Source organism: Anomalospiza imberbis, chromosome 1 (assembly GCF_031753505.1).
Source record: "Anomalospiza imberbis isolate Cuckoo-Finch-1a 21T00152 chromosome 1, ASM3175350v1, whole genome shotgun sequence".
NCBI lineage: Eukaryota > Metazoa > Chordata > Aves > Passeriformes > Viduidae > Anomalospiza > Anomalospiza imberbis.
Genome location: NC_089681.1, coordinates 145,846,349 through 145,866,328, shown reverse-complemented (window position 1 = coordinate 145,866,328; position 19,980 = coordinate 145,846,349). Strand labels below are relative to the sequence as shown.

The window sequence follows — 19,980 nt, the reverse complement described above, 5'->3', positions numbered from 1 at the left end:
AGAAAAGGCTTTAACCGTCAGAGAGCTGCCAGACACCGCGCAAACCCGGTGGGACGAGCAGAGACAAATCTGGGGGAGGAGAGGAATGACAACCGCACACCCACAGCCCTGCTCTCCTCATTCCCCTCGCAGCTGGACAAAAGGGACGCGGGGCACACGCCCATAGCCCCTCGGCTCGACCCTCAGGGCTCGCCATGTTCTCCGGCTGCCCCAGCCCCGCCTGTCATGGCGGCGGAGGAGGAGGAAGAGGAGGAGAATGGGGAGGAGAAGGAGGAGGAGGCAGCGGTCACATGGCGCCAGCGCCGCCACAGCGGGCGCGGGGCGATGCCACCGCCGCGGTGAGTGCGGGGCCGTGCGGGGCACGGGCCGCGGTGGCGGCGTGAGGGGAGGCGGCCCCGGCGGGGGAACCGGCGCCGGGGTGAGGGGCAGCCCGGGGGTGCGGGTCGGGGTCAGCGGCGGTATGGAGCTCTCTGTGCACGGCGGTGCTCGGTCGTAGGTTGGACTCGATGATCTCAGAGGTCTTTTCCAACCGAATTGATTGTGTGCTTCTGTTTTCCCGCCTGCTCTGAGGCAGCGCTCCCTGAGCCCCCGAGGCTGGTCCGGTGCGGGGCTGCCCCGGTTCGGGTCTCGGGTGCGGTGCCAGCGGGAGGCTGCCCCGGCCGCGTCCCCGCCTGACCCGGCCCCTTGCTGGGGGCTCCTGGTTTAACCTGACCCCGGGGGGAGACCGAGGAGCCGCAGGGGGTGTGCTACACAGGACGGGAGATAACGTAATTACTGTTTCTTACAGTCTTTAAATGCATGTGAAGGAGCAGCAGCAGCCCGCCTGCAGGTAGATTGAAACTCTGCAAACCTGACCCGAAATGTGAGGATCGGTGCGTGTTGGTGTTGCTGGCGCTGCTCCGTTCATTGATTCGTTTGCAGGGCGAAGTCAGGCATTGCTTTTTGGAGCGCTGTGTGACCCCGTGAAGTATTAAAGCTTTCTTTCCTTTATGACTGGGAAATGTATTTTAAAACCGTTTCTTCCCTCTTCCCCCCTCCTGCTCTGTCCCCGTCCTCCGTTCCCTCCTTGTTCCTCAGTATATACTTATACGCAACACTGAGGCTTCTCTCTTCCTTTTAGCAATATGTGTTATTCTTCGTGGCTTATCTCTAATTCTTCTAGTCAGTTCATTATTGCCATGTGATATTTTTCTTTTGTGTGTGCGTATGTTAAAGCCTATAAGGAAAGCTGCAGCAGAGCATGCTGAAGCAAATGGACTGTCTCAAAGTTCTTGCAAGGCAGAATAAAGGGTCCCTTGCTTGCAAGAAAACAGACGGATCTGTATAAGCCACTAAAAGTCCTGTGCTGCTGGCAGTGGGGGTCTTAGCAGGTCAGAATTCCCTGCTGTAATGTAGTACTGGAAGCAAACACTGTGTTTAGAATCCCCCTTTCCAGACAGCTGTTTCACCTTTGTTGACTTTGTCACATGTGTCAGCCTCCAAACTGCTGTTGAAAGTAATTAGAACACTGATGCTCTCTATTACAGCATCTCTGCCAAGCTGTATCCTGAGTTGTTTTTAATATCTGTTGCAGGGCAGCTGCAGTAGACCCTACAGGACTTTATGTAATTAAAGTGCAGCCCCTACTCTTCCAAAGAAAAAAAAAATCTCATGCGCTGGCTTTGTTGCTGTTCTGTAAACTGTTTTCTTCATTTGGTCCGGGGTATTTTGAGCATTGCTTTCTGTTCAAAGGGAGGGTGAAATCTCTCAGTGCCAGCACAGTAATTGTGCAGGTGGGCAGGGTTGCTGGCACTCTGTTAACAGTCTTTGTTTTTCCCTGGAAAATGTATTTCAACATAAGATCAAATCCCTTCTCTCTTAAAAAGGGTAGTCCGGTAGTCTGTAAGTTACATTAGGTATTCTTGCATGCTTTATGAGCTAGGATCTGCTTTTTTTTCCCTTTCATATGGATGTCATCTTAATAGGAAACTATTCTTAGGTATCTCTGATTAGCTTAAGCTGGTCCAAATGCAGGCTATGCCCAGGAAAGGATGGTATGCAGGCTATGACCAGCCTCTTCCTGCCAGTATGTTTCTGCCATGCTACCCCCTGGAGAACATCTAAATATGTGAAATAGTCCAGCTGGGATTCCTAGGCCTCATTTCAGAACAGCGTAAATGTCCAGGTGGTTCCAGATAAGAGGCTTTTGATTAACAAGCAATTGGCCTCCCCTGGTAGAACTCTCTCTGAAGAACTGCATGCCTTCTGCATAAGCTTTTCCTCATCTCTGGGTAAGATAAGCTCCTGCAGAGTTTTAGGAGCTCTTGTGCAGCAGGGAAGGAAAGAAATAACAGTGCAGTGCAACTCTAATGAGCCTTCGTCTCCCAGCCTCGGATGAGGATGCCAGCAGGGGAAGTGGCATTTGTTCTGCTGGAAGAGAGTCTGACTGCAGATGTCAGGGCCTGTGGCCTGGCTTCTACTATCTAATCACATTCTCAGGGGATGCAAATCAATACTGTAGGAGTAGCACTGGATACAGGTCATGAAAAGCTTCTGTGTGACTGTAGTTTATGGGAATGGGTGAGTCTGATCATTTTCATATTGATGTAAAATAACAGTAGGTGTGATTGAAGCACTTCAGGTGGCAGAAAGGCTGGAAACAGCAGGGCAAGGGAAATAAAGATAAATTATTGGTATTTTGAAAATTTATCTACAGAAAATAGGCTTTCTCACAATAAGTGATGGAAAACTCAAGTTTTTACTGGTAGGTATAAGGCATGCCTGTGGTGTGGAGTCACTGGATGAGGTTAGAAGTGTCTGAGCAGATAGTAAAAGTGGGTATTTTGGATCTTCCAGTGAGAAAGAGCAGGGTACTGTGGAGGTGAAAAGAACAGAGGCAGGATGGTTCTTTGGTGACATTCCTTGACAGTCCTGTAGAACTGTTGCAGTCAGAGCAGCCAGCAGGCTGAGTTTGGCAGTGTGGCAGCTTTGATAACTTGAAGCAGAGAAGTAAAGGGGGACTTCCACTGGAAGGAAAAAGTAAAACTTCCAAGATTACAATAATTCCTTTCTGTGACTGTTGTTTGTCAGCTTCCTAAAAAGTTGCATCTGCCTGGTAGATGATACTGCAGCTAAAGGTATCTCCAAAATCAAGCAATTTCCTTTGGTATCATTCATTTTGGAGAGATTTTACTTGCTGTTGCAGAGTAAAAGTATGTTCTTCTATTTCAAGTGCAGAAATGAATTTGATTTTCCCTTCTCAAAAAGTATTACTGAGGTGAAGTCTGTTTGAATCCCTCTTAGAGTGTGGGAGGCAGATAAACTGTCTTCTTATCTAAGGTTTCTTTTCAAAACATATGGTGGTTTATGGAGATGGAAGCATCTGCTGTTGCAGCTACTGTGTTAACCTATAAAGTAGTGTCAGTGGTAAGGTCTTGGCTGCTCAAGCAGGGTTTTGCAGCAAGAGTAAAAGCATTTGTTCAGCTCTCTTGGTGTAAGAGATTTGTATGCACCACATCCTTCAGCCACGTTCCAGCGTGTTTCTCATGTGAGTCAGCATTGTGTAAGAATTAGTGTAAATGTTCTGTTTGAAAATGCTGTAAAAACTAGAAATATGCAGCAGAAAAGGTGGAAAATTAGGAAGCTGATTGTACTGTTTCATTCAAAAATTGACTTCAAGCATACTAAATTTCTGATATTTTCATGTAGGAACTTCTGAGTTTATTCCCTGAGATGTGAAAATATGCTAAATCTGTAGATTAAATAACTGATGGTGTTACTGAAATGTAGAGCATGGATTAAAGTGCCTGTAAACATGTGTTTTATGTGTTGTATCTCAGCCCTTTCTTGTGCAGTCTGGCTTGGCAGCCTGATCCTTTGCGTGTTTGAAACTGGAGCACAGTGCTCAGGGGTGAATCAGCTTTTCCACTGCTGACATGGATTAGAGACCCCTGATGCAGGATTTGCTGCTCTGTGCTCTAGAGGGGGAGCAAGAAGAAGTTGTGCAGGCCAGGGAGGAGTCCAGAGCTGCTACCCCACAGTGCTCACAGGTCTTTGATGTCTTTGTGGCTCGAAGTTCAGCTGGGAGCAGGTGAGCTCGTGTGGTTTTCTGTTGCATGGCAGTAGTGGCATTGCAAGTTCTGCATTTCTGAGACTGAAGCTGGCTGTGACCGACAAGTTCTACCTTACCAGCTTTGCTACAGAGACTGTTCACATTCCTGCTCCAGCCTCTCTTGCCATGGAGCAGGACAAAAGTAACTCCTCTTGCTGCTTGACAGGGAAGGAATATGTGCATGAACGGCTGTTTGGGGGGGGGTAACTGCCTACCTGCAATGACTTTTTGTAATTTCCAAGACTTCAGCTACAGAGACACTGTGCCATTTAAGAAGTCAGATTTTAAATTGACAGGCTAAGCTAATAAACTTGCAGAGGCATGCTGAAAGGAAGGTACCTCAGTGAAGGGTTGCTATGTGCCAGACGGATTTAAGCAAATACTTAATGAATGTTAGAGGCATGTTCGTGGAGGTCTTTTTAGTTTGTGTAAAACCATCCAAATGTTGCTTGGCTAAATGACACAGATTTTCTTGTGCAGACAAGAATTAAATTGGATGCTTTAAACCTTGGAGGTGGCTTTAATTAAAACACAGATGCTTTTCCAGGAAGCACAAACTATCTTGTTTTGATTCAAAAGCCCTTATGAATCAATCTTTGTAGGTATTTTGACTATTTTGCCAGTTCCTGAAGCATAACATCAAGAACAAAGGATGCCACTGTCTCTATTGATACATCTCATATTTGTTATTGAATATGTTTTCTACAAGTATTTCCTTTAGTTTTCCATTTCTTGAAATACCTCAATTTTGTCAGTTACCATGAATCCCTTATCTCTGGTGTAGGCAGCTGTCGAGACTCATCACCTCTGAACCAGGAGATGGCCAGGTTCTGGATTGCACATTAACCTTCTGTGCAAGCAGAGTGTTGGGAGGTATGGCTCCTACTGAAGTGGGAAAATGTATTTTTGATCTGCTATTCATTTTGTTGCAACATCCAGGATTTCAACATCAAAATCCTGAGTATTTTTTCCTGTTAGAAACATTGGCAATAGATAAGTAGAAGAGAAGTGACCAAGAGGGCATGGAAAAGGAGTGGTCCACAACTCTTTCCTCAAAGGGATTCCTTGTGAGAAGGAAAGACTGAGTCTGTAAGATCACAGAGAAGGAATGAAAGACTAAGAAAATTAATTTTTGGCATAACTTGTAGAAGTTTGCTGTCCTTACAGGCAATGTACAATCTGTTTTTGCTAGTGACTTGTTTTAATCCAACAATTAAGGTATTTTCCTTAACACATGAGGAGAGAGCTGAGACATTGACTTGCTGAGAATTTCATCAAAATCTGCAGCAGAGCAAACACTTCAACCAGAGTGTTTCTTGGCTTGGTCTGGTACCTGTCCTGGTGCAGTCAGTGAGTTGAAGAGATAACACAAAGTAGGTTTATATCCTTAGGATTCCTCTCTTTTATTAATGTCTAGAGACATTTGTGAGGAAATATAAGCGGTAGAGAGAAACCAATGTGCAGAAAATACTTTAAACTTCTGATGAGAAAATGAATCCAAAGCAAGAAGATTGCAGGGTCTTGGTTTATCTCAGAATTTCTTACTGGGGGAAAATGGAAGTTTCAAATGGCATGGATACTATGGACTTTGTGCTAAAGCTTGGAGAGAAAAACTCCGAGTGATGTTTGTTTCTGGACATGAGAAATGCAGATGAACATTAAGTTCAGCTCATGCTTTTAGTATTTTTTCACTTCTGCTTTTTTTTAACAATGGCCATTCCCATGGAAAAAAACAGGACATGGTACATTGAGGGAATCACTAAGTGCTATCCTTAACAGCATTGAGAAATGTAACAGGGTTAAGAACTCTGAGCAGTTTAGCATGAGTTAAATATTTTCCTATTAGAGGCAATCTAGGGATTTAAACTGTAACTTGTTTTAACCTCAGTCTAATTCTGGGGCTACTTTTCATCTACTGTTTATATTTTTGTTTGTGTTTGGTTTTTGTTGTTTGGGTTTTTTTACACAAATAAATCCTTATGCTTATATCAATTACTCAGGCTCCATAAAGATGTTTGATTCTGGTCTGACTGAACGAAGTATTTATATGTAAATTTCTGCCTATTGAAAAGGAAAACCGTGCAGAAAGAAAAATGGAGTAGACTTGTATGATTTGTGGGGAATAGGCACGAAGGTCTAGAATTCTGTATGTAACGTGAGGCTGCAGGATAAGGTGCAATGTATCAATTCTCATTAAGGCCGTTTCTAACTCTGTAGTACGAATAATAACATAATTGCAGCCATTTTGCATTTTATACATGTTCATATGGAGTCTTTGAAAGTTCCCAGTGTGAGTTGGCAGATGTCTTTTGTATATTTTTTTGTATCCAGCTGTGGATATCAGTCTGAGTTCTGCACAAGTGGATGGTAGATGTCTTCTGGGAGCTACTGCAGAACCTGTGCCACGTGCAGTTTCCATGGTTAGTAGTCACAGGTTTAAAACAGACTCGTCAACCCCACTTTTTATCACTGTCCCACTCAAAAGTCCTTCAGTGAGGTCTGTTTTGTTGACAGATTTGCTGCCAGTTATTTTTGTTGGGAGGGTTGCACAAATGAGGCCTGAATTTTTTTTTTGATTTTTTTTTGTTAAGAATTAGAAAATGTGTTTTCACTTTTCCTAGTAAAAGACTGGAAAAAAAGCCCAAAGCACTTTTGATGAAAATTTCTGAAAATTAACAGAAAACATACCTAGAAAATTTCTGTCAAATTGTGTGAATCTTTTGAAATTCCTAGTGATTTGGAAAATGAGAACTTAGGGAATTTTGATACAACTTAATGATCATTTTCTCTAGCATTACTGTGGTCTAGTCATGATGAAGAATGTTACTGATTGATTATGTGAGTGGCGGGAAGATGACCATGTATATATTGCCAAATCCACGGATTGATATATGGATCATGCATCAGCTGAAAAAACATAATAAAAAGATGTGAAAAATAATTACAAAGAGAAAAATATATTGATGATTTTGGGACAGTGAATGCAGCCAAATGAGTGTATGCAGCATTGGTGTTCTCAGACCCATCCAAACTGGCCTCTTTTCCTGGAGAAACCTGTGCTTGTTACCCCATTCCCAGTCAGGACTTGCAAGCAGCAAAGTGTTAAGTTTCTGGCTCAGCGGTTCATTGTTCACTGGGAATGAAGACACCGCTGCTGCTGCTGCTGCTACTGCAGTCAATGTGCTCTCCCTGTGTAACCTTGCTCTGCTTTAGTGCCGACTCTTCTGGAAAAAGGTGAGGGTTCTACAGTTCAGCCCTTCCTGTAGAAGTGTCATTAATCTAATTATTTTGCATGAATCTGCATTTTTGTTGTTATTTTGGTATGCTTTGTAGACACAAAATGTGAGGAGCAGCTAAGCAGATTTTAAGCATTTAGAAAAGGTATTAAGCAGCTTATTTGTGTGTAGTTGACCTTGTGAGCTCTCTTACATTCTGCATTTGTGTATAGTGCTGAAGGGTTGTTAAACTAGTATTTGGATGCATGGATCTGTAATGTGAGAGAGATGCAAGGAAGAACAACTTGTGGGGTGTTTAACCTTGCTGTTTTCTAAGCTCTGTGAAGAAGGAGAGGGCTGTATTACAAAATGCATTGCAGCTTTCTTTGGAGACATTGTGGCTTCTTTCAGAACTGGTTTTATGGATGAAAATAAAATCTTGCTGTTTGAATTAGAAGAAAGTATTTGTCAGCAACAAGAAAGGCTGAAGGTATTTTTAGGACTCCGGGAATGGCATGACTTGTATTTGTGAGCCAGATGGCTTAAAGGAACATCCAGCCCAGCAGCCCGAGTGTTTGTCAGGGGGATAGGTAAGAATTTCTTTCTTATAACTGTGCTTTGGGAAATAAAAAGCTTTTTTTGGAGGGAGATGAGGACACTGCAGCAGCATGAAACTGTGTACTGTATAGCACTTATTCACCCAGAACTGAGAGCTAGGATTTTGGTAAGCTTGTATCCTAATCCAATAGTTCTTGTTTCTCTAATCAGGCTGCACTATTATGTTACTTTTCTTGATGCAATGTTGAACCACTGGTTGTAACTAAACCTGGTGTTCTTTTCAGCTGTTTGTTAACATGAGATCCTGACTTTAAAAAGTTTCTTTCCAAAACTTGTAACTGTTTTTTCCATTAAATAGTGTCCTTAAATTATAGGCCTTGTGAGATACTCTTACTTCATGGAGTGGAGTAATATGTGGGGAGAAAGGAATCCTTTATCAATTATGGAAAACCCCAATATGTTTTACTGTTGACAAAGAAGTGGAAGATGTTAGAGCAGAAGATACTTGAACATTTATTTAAGGGCTCTTTTTTTTTTTTTTTCCACAGGAATTTCACATTTTTATTATAAAAAAGCCAAAGTGTTTGCATACACTCTGGAATGGCAGCCTGCTAAGAACAGCTTTTTTACTGGAGTTGAGAAATTCCTTGATAAGCAAATTTATGTTCCTAGAGGAGGCATTTCAATGTATAGTTCACAGATTTGAAAATGATACTATGCAATATTTAGACATCTCTGGTTAAAGCCCAAAAACTGAAATACAAATCAGTATATGAGTGAGTCATTTGACACTGGGAAAACAGTGAGGGCTGAGAACATAAAGACTTAACTAGATGAATTTTTAAATTTGTCCTAAATCACTTAAAGCTTTTCAGACTTCATATATTCGGAGTATAATTTCATAGGTCTTCAACAATTCATGCAACTAATCTATGTGTCTTTCTTTATCTTTAAAATAGAATAAATATTATTGGTATTTTAAGATTATCTGTAAAGTCTTGCTCAAGATTTTGTATTCATTCCAGGAGGATTTATTTTAGGTGGTATGACATGGATTTGTATATCTGTGCTGAAATGACTAAACTGTCGGCTCTCAAAGCTTTGAAAGTTGAATTTAGAAGGGACTTGCAGAGGCTAATTAAAAATAGATCTTAATGTGTCATCTCATTAAAATGAATGGGAACAGTGGTCTTATGCAAGAGGACAGCCTGTGGTCCACAGGATGTTGGTGTGACTGAACATTAACATGATTTAACTTTAGTCTTTTTTAGTTCTTTCTCTCTTTCTCTCCTCTCTCCTCTTTCTCTCCTCTCTCCTCTTTCTCTCCTCTCTCCTCTTTCTCTTTCTCTCTCCTCTCTTTCTCTCTCCTCTCTTTCTCTCTCCTGCCTTGCACCTCACTAAATAGCCTGGGTCTGTTTTCTTGGTAACATCCCTGTAGGTAGCAACAGGCTGCCATTTTAGTTCTCATCCCAAAGCTGTCCCTTCTGCGGGCTGAAGGAGCCCAGCATCCTCAGTTCTCACAGGGCAAATGTTCCAGCCTGTGACCATCCTAGTGGCCTTTTACTGACCTCACTCCAGTTTCCTGATGTCTGTCTTGTAGTGGCAAATCCCTCCCTGGGTGCTTTCCTCTGCCTGTGGTCACAGGGAGCTGCGGAATTGCACCCCTGGCTCAGCTGCCTGTGCTCCTGTGGGTCCATCCTGAGCTCTCCTTGCCGCAGGGCTGTGCTCTGGCTCGGGCTTAGCCAGACCTTGGCTGGTCCTTGTCTGCAGAGCTGTTCCTCAGGCTGTGCCAACAGCCACAGAGTTTGTCCCAGGTGCAGGACTTGGCATTTGTCTCTGCTGAATGTCACCATTTAGGTTCCCGTAGGCCCAGGCTGTCTTTCCATGACTAGTTATTTGCCTGTATTCTGTCAAAAAAAGCCACTTAATTCATAAAGTGCAATCACCCATCCCTCTGTAAGGTCAAAAATTAATGGTGGTTTTTAATGAAAAACAAACTGGTGGGTAGATCCAATTTAGTGATAAAAGAATCCCGTAGGAAGGTTTTTAAAGAAGGATTTAATTTGGCTTGGTGCTTCGATTCTGGAGCACATGAAACACTTTTCTTTGGAAATGCCTATCACTTTTGCCCTGGCTGTATGTTCAGTGGATGTTGCTCCTAGTGATGTGTATTGGATCTGGAGCAAAAGCTGCCCGAGATGTCTCTTCTCATCTTTCTGGTCTATTAGCTGTGACTTTCTCTGAAGAGAGAGATTCTAATGGAAAGGTTGCCTGGAAAAAAAAAACAAACTTTTTTTTAAAGTGCAGAAGGTGTGTGAATGGTATATCTGTTTGTGTGATGAGTGTGTCTTATTGCAGTACTACTTCTTCTTAATCTGGCCTCTGTTCATTGCGCTGTTAATGCTGTTGTTTGATAGTGATTCCACCAGTAAATTGGAAAGCCTGTTCATGGGTCGTTATAACATCTTGGAGGCCAAGAAATGTAGGGAGGGTTAAGGCTATTAAAAGAGCAAAGTTCCATTCATGAGTAGTGTTGGTTTATATTCTTGTGTTCTGTTCTCCCCCAAAAAAATAAAAAAAATAAAAATTAGAAGCATCTATAGAAAATCATGCAGCAAAATATCCTAATACTCTGTAGAAAGATGAAGTAGTTTAATGGTTTTTTGTAATTTTTAATTTTTTTTTTTGTAGAATGCTCCTTAAAACTGAAGATTATACACATCTGTTCCTTGCCTCAGTGTAGTTCCAAAATACACGGGTAGTCTTGCAAGGGACCTGAGTAGTATGAGTTGAGTATCTGTCTTTTCCTGGTTTTTTTTTCTTTTTTTTTTTTTTTTTTTTTTTGTAAGAAATGCTGTTCTTGGAAAAACAACCAGCAGACTTTAAGGTTTTCTCAAATAATTTTTACTCCTATTTCAAAAATCTTGAGGTTAGTCTGATCCTCTGTTTGACCTCTGACAAACATGAGTTCTGGCACAGTTATGAAATATCTACTCATACGGTGTGTTTACTAAACTGTTGAGGTTAATCCAAGGAGATGTCAGTGCCTAAGCAATGGCAGGTCATAGACTCTGTAGCAAATATTACTCTTTAAACCAAAATATTGTGGATTGTGGTTGACATTTTTTGCTTCCTTTAAAAATATCCAAGGCCAACACATTGGGCCAGTGTTACTGAGAGCTGCACAGGTTACTAACAATGAACCCTCCTGGGCTGTGGGGGGGAACACAGCTGTATCCTTGTTGGGCCAGTTATTAAATGAATGTAAATATTCCTGGGCTTGATGTATGAAATGAATGTCGTGGTGGTGCTGTAAGGCTGCTAAAAGAAGCTGCTGTGACATGAAAAGCCTATTGCATAGTGAATACTGCAGCTCAGGTCTGGCAGGTGACTCCTGGAGAGTTTTTCAGCTTAATGATTGAATTTTAGAGACTTTTACTGAGTTACTAATATTTAACCCTTATAGTTCTCTTTAAAAAAAAAATCAATTATTTACTACTTGTGCAAGGAACTGAGAATTATGCACTGGAATCTGTGGAAATTAGAGAGCAGTATTTTACTGCTGGCATTTCTGGTATGTGGGTCTGCAAACTCAATTCCAAGGCTTTGCCAAAGGAAAACTGTCGTGCAATAAATATATGACAGTCAAAAATGAGCAACAAGAGAGACACCGAAAGGTTGAATATTTGGTTATAAATTCTTAGAATACTGTTCCTTTCAGTCTTGGTCTCCTGAGCTGATGCTGATGGAGGTGGCTTCTGAGATATGTTTTTTTTTTTCTCTCTTGCCCCCAGTCTGCATTGTAATTTCCTGACATAGGAGATACTGCCACCTTGGCTGATTTGTGTTTGTCATGTTGAAATGTCTCTGGATCCTGAGTACACCAGAGTGAACAGCCATGAACTCCATGCATCGCTAGGGCATAGGAATGAATGCCTATAAAATACTTAAAGGTGTTATCATTTATTACTTGCTTTGGAAGCTCCTACCTTGCCAAGGGAAAGGAAATGCCTTGTGTTTATTCTAGATGTTCTTTACTGCTTGAGTTTTTGGAAAGAAGAATTGTTTGAGGTGTTTTTTTTTTACTTTTGGCAGCTATACTGCTTTTCAGAAATGAAGGGGAGATGCATGATAGACCCTCAAGTCTAGTCTCTTTCTAGGAAAATTTGTGAGGAGCTGTACTGTGAAACAATTCTTCTTGCTATGTTTAAATAATGGATTATTCTTTTGTGGTATTTAGTATTTTTGTTTGAACTTGAACAAATAAATAGAAAAGGGTTTTAACTGTACTGTCCAAATAGCAATTTATTGGTGACTGGACTCATTATTACAGTATTGCATAAGTGAAAATTATTCTTATGAGCCCGTTGGTTATCTGAATAATGCAGTTGTGCTTTTTTTATTTCAGTTGTTTCTATCTAACTGTTCAAACCTGCCAGCTGTGCTTGCATTAGCAGAGCTTTAGGCCGTTGAGTTAAAAATACATATAATCTGTTTTTTTTCATGCAGCGTTTATCAGGGCTGAGAAAGATCCTAATACTTTGGATTTGAAAGGCATGTCCTTTGCATCTCCTGTATTGAGGTTTTTTCTGTTTAAGGGGGGAAAAAAAGTGAGAAGGAAATAAAGAAGTATTTGGCTTTGCTTAAGTTTCAAAATCCTGCTTGGAGAAACCAACTGGGAGAGGATGGATGTTTAAGACACTCATCAAGACACTATGACCATCCATAGGCTGAGACAGTTGTTGGGTAAATTGGCAAAATGTATTTCCTAGAAGACTTCACTACACTGGAGAGCAAAGGCATCTGGACAGAGTAAGACTTTTATATTCACTGTGTCTGCATAGAAGGAGTTCATGGATAGGGAGATGGCTGAGGTAAGAATCAAGTGTTGAGTGTCAGGCTCTGTGAACTGAATGTTTCCTCCTGTGCCCAGCTACAGTCTCCTCTCCTTCTCCCTCTGCACTTACCAAAGTGGTCATTTTTTGTTGCACACTGAAATGAGTGGAGAGATTCTTGTTTCTTGGTATGTTGAGGAGGGGCAGAGATACATTCCTATGATTGTGCTTTGTATGCATAGAAGTGTAGGGCTGGAAAGGTTCTCTTGGTTCCTCAGGGCACATCCCAAGCGGGGCTGATGTGGCTGAAGACTTGGAAACCTCCTCTGGCCTAAAGTACATCTGTAAGAAGGCAGTCAATTTAAAACTGTCTAAAACTGGAGTGTGCAGCTCTGACACTGATCATGACTCTGCTTAAATGGTGGAAGTGGTTGAAATCCTTAGGACAATGTTTGTGTAAATACATATGTGTTGGTGAATAAAGTAAACTAAAAAGCCTCATTGTGCTTTTCATACACAGGGTTAACTTTTTTTCTGTTCTGCCTTCAGAACGGTCTGCATAGTGAGTCTGTATTTTCCTGCCAAATAAATTACCAAATGTCTTGGTTGAATAGCAAGGTACTGAACAGGCACAGGCTGAGCATTGTGGAGATTCTGTCATTTGATTTAAATGCAGTATTTCAACATCTTTATCATTTTACAAAATGCCAGAAGGAGAGGAAAAGAAGGTAAAGCAGATCTAGCAAAGATCAGGTGGAAATAATACTTGGTTTATTTAGCTTTGGTTTGCATTGGTTGCTTTTGTAGCAGTAGCCAAACATGAGCTTTAGCCTGGTTAGAGATAGAAGGGATGTACAGCAGTGTCCTCACTCTGGTGATTAGTAATTTATCCCTTCCTCTTTAATCTGAGTGTGCCTAATGTCAGTCACAGCAAACTTTAATCTTGTCATGGCTGGAAGTGCCACCGCAGCAGGTGTAGCTCTGAGCTATGAAAGAGATGCAAGGAACTAGGGGAATATTTAATCCGTGAGGAATTCTGCTCTGTGTGCCTGTCTTCTGACTGTTACCAGAGATAGAATAGATTGTTTTTTCTGTGCAAGCTGCCATGTAGATGTATCCTTAAACAACTCTGAAATGAGAAGGTTCCTTCTCTGTTATAGTAATTTTTATCTTACTAGGACAGTTCTGTTCCAAAGTGTCAGTGCATGTTAGGATTGTCCATCTGTGTTACCATAGTGAATGGAAAAACATCTCTAGCAGTTTTTGAGGAGCAGTATGTTAGGCTTGGACAAATCTTACTGCAGATGACCTTCTGGTGGCCACGCAGAAAGAACCTGGCAAGCACCCAGATCCTCTTTTATGGAGAAGGATTAATTGCCTGCAGACTGCTGAGCAAGAAGAATTATTATGATGAGAGGATATAACTGTTTGTCTGCTCTTGCTCCTCTGCAGCTTCTCATGCTTTTTCTGAGCCAAGGTTCACCTTGCTGTGGTCATGTTAGCACAGGGCATGAGGCACTGGGAATTGGTCATCTGTACTTCTCTAACTGGTAAACCTATTCTGCTAGCAAAAATGAGGATTTTCTTTGATCAATTCTGCCCCAGAGCATTTGATGTCTTGCCACAATGCCTGCCTAATTTCATGGCTTTGCAGTTGAGCAGTGAGATTTCTGTGTGACAGTGTTAGAGAGAGAGCCTGTTTCATAGAGTGAAATTCATCTGTATGCACAGGGTCAGCCTGAGATTTAAACCCTGTGTAAGACCTTTTTAAGCTCTTTGGGCTCAACTGCTCTGTAGATTGTTGCCTTGCAGAAGTGAGGGAGTTTGACAAGGTAAGAACAATGGGTAAATTATTTTTGAGGAGGGTGGGTTTTGATTTTTTGCTTTACTCCGTGGATATTTTATTCTTGGGAGATGATGACCTGCTGCAGTCTGGAAAATGTAAGCTTGAATTTTGATGTATATTCTTTTTGGATGCAAGTCACTAAGGACTCAGAACTGCATTGCCAAATAAATGGTGTCTTTATGATGTTCTTTGGGATCATTAACAGCTTCTGCCTTTGTTTCATAGTTTCCCATATTGCGAAGGGATAATTTGTTTGTACTCCTAAATGTTCTGGTTTGTTCTTTGCCAGACTGACCTGAAAACTTCTGGTTTCTGACTTTTTGACTAGTTTGAAAAATGCATCAGCATACATGATTGACTCCTACCCCAATATTTGTTTTATTAAAATGAAAGTTTTGCTAATTAAACGGTGATTAAATTATTTCCTGACTTATTGTTACTGTGAAAGACTTTGTTTTGGTTAGGTAGTGATGAAAGAAATCAAATTCTTTGAGTCAGCATTTTCCCCCCTCAGTTTGAGGAACTGATCCTGTATAGTTTTTAAGGCGTGTGTTTATTTTTTTTTTTGTGTGTGTGTGTGTTTGGAGGTTTTGTCTTGTTGGTTTTGGTTGGTTCCTGGTTGGTTTTGGTTGCTTTGGTTTCTTTTGCAGGGTGGGGGAAGGGTGTTGAACGTTTTTTAGATTTGGGGAACTCCTATACAGGGAGACTACCCAGTTCTTCTACCCAGGGTAGAAAGACTACCCAGTTCTCCTGGCCGCTAAGTAAAATATTTTCACCAGCTTCATTTGCTTCACTTCACAGTTTTGCTTATGCAGTATAGCTTGGGAAAATTGTCTTATGGATGTCTAAAGTAAAACTCTACTCTGGGTTACTGCCTTCCAGCTCTAGATGGGCATCTCCTTCAGGGACTATGAAAGCTTTTCTGGAGTCTGCAGAGGCCTGGAAGAAGCCAGTAAATTACCTTAGAGCTTTTCCTTCTTTTCCTGTCCCATCTGTCTTCTTTCTGTGGAGAAGATGATCTGTAAATGTGACTGTCTTGGTGCTGTGTGTTGTTCAATTGCATCCCATGTTTTCTGGAACTCCTGGGACATTCATGAGGGCAGTTCTTAAATTTGGGGCAAGAAGAACTGAACCACATAGCTTTTTTGAATCTGTGCTCTCTCATTCTATGCTTTAGGATAGGATCTGAGCTACAAAAATGGATACACGTGGACCTCCTCTTGGGCAACTGGCTCAGAGTGGCCCTGCTTGAGCAAGGGGGTGGGACAAGGTGACCTCCAGATGTCCTTTCCAGAACAATTCTGTGAAGAATCAATTCCCTGTGTAGATATATTTAATTATATAGTAACATGTTTAATTCAAGGCAGGAGTACTAGAAATACACTGTTGTGGAACAGAGATAATTATTTAGCTATTCTGAGGAAAATTAATCATTTTTACCTTTAATTGTGGTGTGTCACTGGGCTCTTAGTGATTGTTTGCTCCATATTTTAATGCAGTGGTATCCACATTAAATGTGAAAACTGGTCATGTTTACTTTTTGAATGGGACAGTTAAAAGGGATTTACTTCTTTTAAGGTCTGTGCCTAAAGTTTAAGCTCTAAAAATCATTTAATGGAGGAGTAACCTATTGAATGTATTTTGCAATGTATAAGGTAACAGGCAGCACTCTCAAAATGTGTGTTTTCACTTTTTTCCAGGTAACTGAGAATGGGCCCTCAAGGATGCTGAGTCTACAATGGGAAGTGTCACACTTCGCTATTTCTGCTATGGGTGCCTCTTCACATCTGTGACCTGGACACTTCTGCTCTTTGTTTATTTCAACTTCAGTGAAGAGAACCAATCCTTCAAGAATGTGCCCATCAAGGGGCTGGAACCTCAGAGGCCATTTCCAAAAAAATTCTACCCTCGTTTCACACGGGGACCAGTTCATATACCTGAATTGCAACAGAAAGAGAATAAGATAGGAAACTCTTTTGGAAATCATATCCAGGATCCAGTTAAGGGGGAGATAGAATTCTCTCCTGAAATGGGTAAGTGTTTTTAGTGTTGGTGACAAACTTAGTAAAACAACAGGAGAAATGAGACTTTTTTTTGCAGAAAACTATCTCAGGGAAAAGTGTATAATGAAGAACTTTTCTTTGTTAAAATGCAGGTGGTATTTGTGGCTCTCTTCATTAGGAATTATTTGAAATTTATTTTACAGTGCTTAACCCAAAATAGACTCTTTCTAATGTTTGTATCTATGCTGTGTAAGTGCTGATGAAGACTGGGTTACAGCAGGGTCTGCCCTCAATGAACTGAATCTTCCTTTCTGAAGGTTCAGTGTGTGCTTGTTTCATATCTTACTCCTGTTTTAATTGGGCTCAAATACATAAGCTTTAATTAGTTACAGAGAAACTCTACTTATATGCAGTAATTAAAAATAGCTTGATATCAATGAACAGTGAAGAGGGCCCATTAATTTGGAGAATATGCTTGGAGTATGACTTAATCTACAAGAAATGCATGTGGGACAAACTTAAAATGCAAGATTGAGATGACAATGGTTAGAGCCAAATCCTGCTTACTTTGTACCAGCAAAGGCTGGTACACTGGAGCATGTTTCATCAATGAGATGTTTTAGTTTTGTGCTCCAAAATAAAATGCTTTGTGTATTCTAGTGCTTACAGCATATTCACTGCTGTGTTTAGATGTGCAAACAGGCACATTGTGTACTGGCTTAAATCTTGGTTTTAGTCTGGAGGCAGAAGTGTTGTGGCAGAGTGTTGGGGTATTGGTTTCTGCTGCTGCTTTGGGAAATACAGCACAGAAACAAACCTTCATAGCCAGGGTCTAATGCTCAGTGAAGTCCCCTGTCATGACTGTGGACAAATGATGAATCACGAGCTTCGTGAGTTCATAGAACTTCACAAACTTCACTTTCTGAGTTGGTCGTTAGACCTGCGTGAATGTTAGAAAAATGGCAATTCATGTTGCCCTGTGGCATCGCAAGTGTTTTTCAGTTCACTGCAAAAAGCCTGAGTGCCAAGTGAGGTGAAGGCCAGTCCAGAGGTGGCCATTTCTTTCCAACTATTCAGTCTGGGCCAGGAAAGAAATGGAAGTTTTTAACTGAGAAGTCCTTTGATCTTCAAACCAAGTGACTGGTTTGGTTGGTGAAAGCCAAGGGGAGTTACAGTGCCAGGACAAATTCTACAGGAATCATCAGGACACAGCTCTTAAGATGAGGCGTTGTAGGAAAGGGCTCTCTGCAGTCTGTCTGGGGTAGGACAGTGATAAACACACAAAGCAAAAATGAAAATAAAGTGAAGAGAAAGTTGGTGTATGATAGTCAAAATCAGACTGTCACCTGGTAGGTCAATCTGTCTTTTCTTTTTTCATTAATGTGTGAGAGCCACATAACACTGCTTACGTAAAGCCTAAACTGAGGTTTTGATTGCAAGCCCCTTATTTTCCAAGGGCTTCTATCTACTGTTTGAACTGAAATCATTCAAGTCTTTTGCATGCATTAGATACTGTTCTTCATGAAGTGGTTTTAAAAACGTTAGCACTCCTTGAATATATTCAGAGGATCAAAAAAATATAGTTGGCTATGGATGGATTGTAGAATGAAACATTTGGGATGTGTTTTAAGCTCATGCTTGGAATGAAAAAACATTTTAAGGTGACCACAATACATTGTGCCACTGATTATGCCAGAACAATATAGCTGGGTGCCTGAACTGACCAGCTGGAGATACTCCTTTGGGAATGGATGTGGTTCATTAGGGGACTGACTGACCCCTTTAGACTGCTGAGGCTGGAGGAGTGACACTGCCACTGTAAACAGACCTCATTCCTACCCCCCACAGCACAGCTCATCCGCAGTGGGAGCACTCAGCCGTGAGCAGCACGGCCAGTCACAAGATACTGTGGGGGTGTGTCCCATTTATCTCACAGCTATCACTACCCAGCACTTCCCACTTGGTCCTGCTCAAATGTCAGGCCATTTACTCTTGAGCTGTTTGATTGTGCAGCTGCATTGCCATTGCTGAACTCGAGACTAAAAGCCACAGGGTGGTAACTGTAAATGGTGGGAATGTGGATGGAATTCCCTCCAGAATGTCAGCTGGTACCTGTGGGTAGACTTTGTCATTGAGACACAGCTGTGCTCAGAAGGCCCAGAGGGATTACTTGTTTGGAAGCTTTTTTTCCATTTCAAACTTTTAAAATTACTTCTCTTTTGTGTTTAACTCAACTCATTTTCTCCAGGCTTGAGCTCAGCTGGCTTTTGCATAGCTGGTGAAAACTGGAGAACACGAGGTGTGGAGACAGGCTGAGAGGATTGAGTTTATTCTGTCTCAGGGTGAGATTTTATTGCTGTCAGCAGCAGCTGAATAGGAGGCTGTAGGGAAGATGGAGGCAGACTCCTTCCAGAGTGCATGGGATTATAAGAAATTGGAGAGAGGGCATTTCAGTTATGGAAGAGGAAAAACATTTTCAGTGTGATGGTGGCCAAATGCTTGAATGGGGAAATAAGAGGTTGTAGAATCTCCATCTTTGGTGATACTGAAGGCATTCAAAACTTAACTGCACTGGTTCTGAGCAACCTGGTCCAGCAAAAGCTGGACCTTCTTGGGAAGGAGATTAGACCAGGTGTCCCTTTCAATCTGAATTAGTCTGTGAATGTATAAAACATATTTTCCTAGAAGTATGGTAGCATGTAAATGAGGAACCCTCTTGTTAACTATTTTCTACAGATTTTGAATTACATGGAGATGATGGGCAGGGTGAAATGAGATAACTTACATCATCCTTGCTCACTTCTTGTACTGGAATTTCAGTACAATTGCCTCTGTAGCTTGCTAATAACTGAAGAGGTGACAGGCATCTCATTCTGTGCAGCCAGCTGAATAGAGACAGTAAAAAATAATCACTCTGCTACCTGAATTGTTGCAGAAGTGGCTAGAGGCACAGGTGGTGGCAGACACCAGCTGTTTCTCCTTTGTGGAGTTGTGTGAAGTGCCACAATTCTGGTTCTGTTCACACTGGTGAGTGCATGGCTCAGTGAGAGAAGCCCATGGCACTGAGTCAAGGCAGGAAGGATGGCATTGAAAATTTCATCTTGGCTTACAGCAGTGTCCTAATACCAACAGTTACTTCTGCCATGCTTAGTAACAGTTGCCACTTCTGCTAAAATAATCAATAAACAGCGGCTCTGCTGGTGCTATACTTGCTGTCAAAGTCCCAGGTGAGATAAACAAAAGTTTACAGTTCTTGCATAGCTATTTTTGTTACCACGGACTTCAAACTGCATGAAATGGGAGCTGCTATTGTGAGGATTTTTCTACCATTCTAAATGTATTTCCTCACTCAAAAGTCCCATTACACACCTGTCACCTGTAGGGATAGATGCTGATTCATTGTGTGCCAAAGTCTATCCTCTGTTGCTTGTTT

The 19,980-nt window shown here is 41.5% G+C and overlaps 1 protein-coding gene across 5 annotated transcripts in view; it reads left to right on the top strand.

Annotated features, from left to right (window-relative positions):
* The first annotated feature begins 209 nt into the window (after positions 1 to 209).
* GALNT11 (polypeptide N-acetylgalactosaminyltransferase 11) overlaps positions 210 to 19,980 on the top strand; it is a 47,428-nt gene continuing 27,657 nt past the window's right edge. For 2 of the 5 annotated variants that reach the window (XM_068175143.1, XM_068175176.1), the window contains exons 1-2: positions 210 to 338; positions 16,245 to 16,577. In XM_068175143.1, coding sequence (XP_068031244.1) covers positions 16,283 to 16,577 — 295 coding nt within the window. In that variant the 5' untranslated portion in view covers positions 210 to 338; positions 16,245 to 16,282. Of the gene's footprint in view, positions 419 to 7,170; positions 7,325 to 7,716; positions 7,896 to 16,244; positions 16,578 to 19,980 lie in introns of those variants that run through there. The other 3 variants (XM_068175168.1, XM_068175149.1, XM_068175159.1) reach the window with 3 other exon arrangements.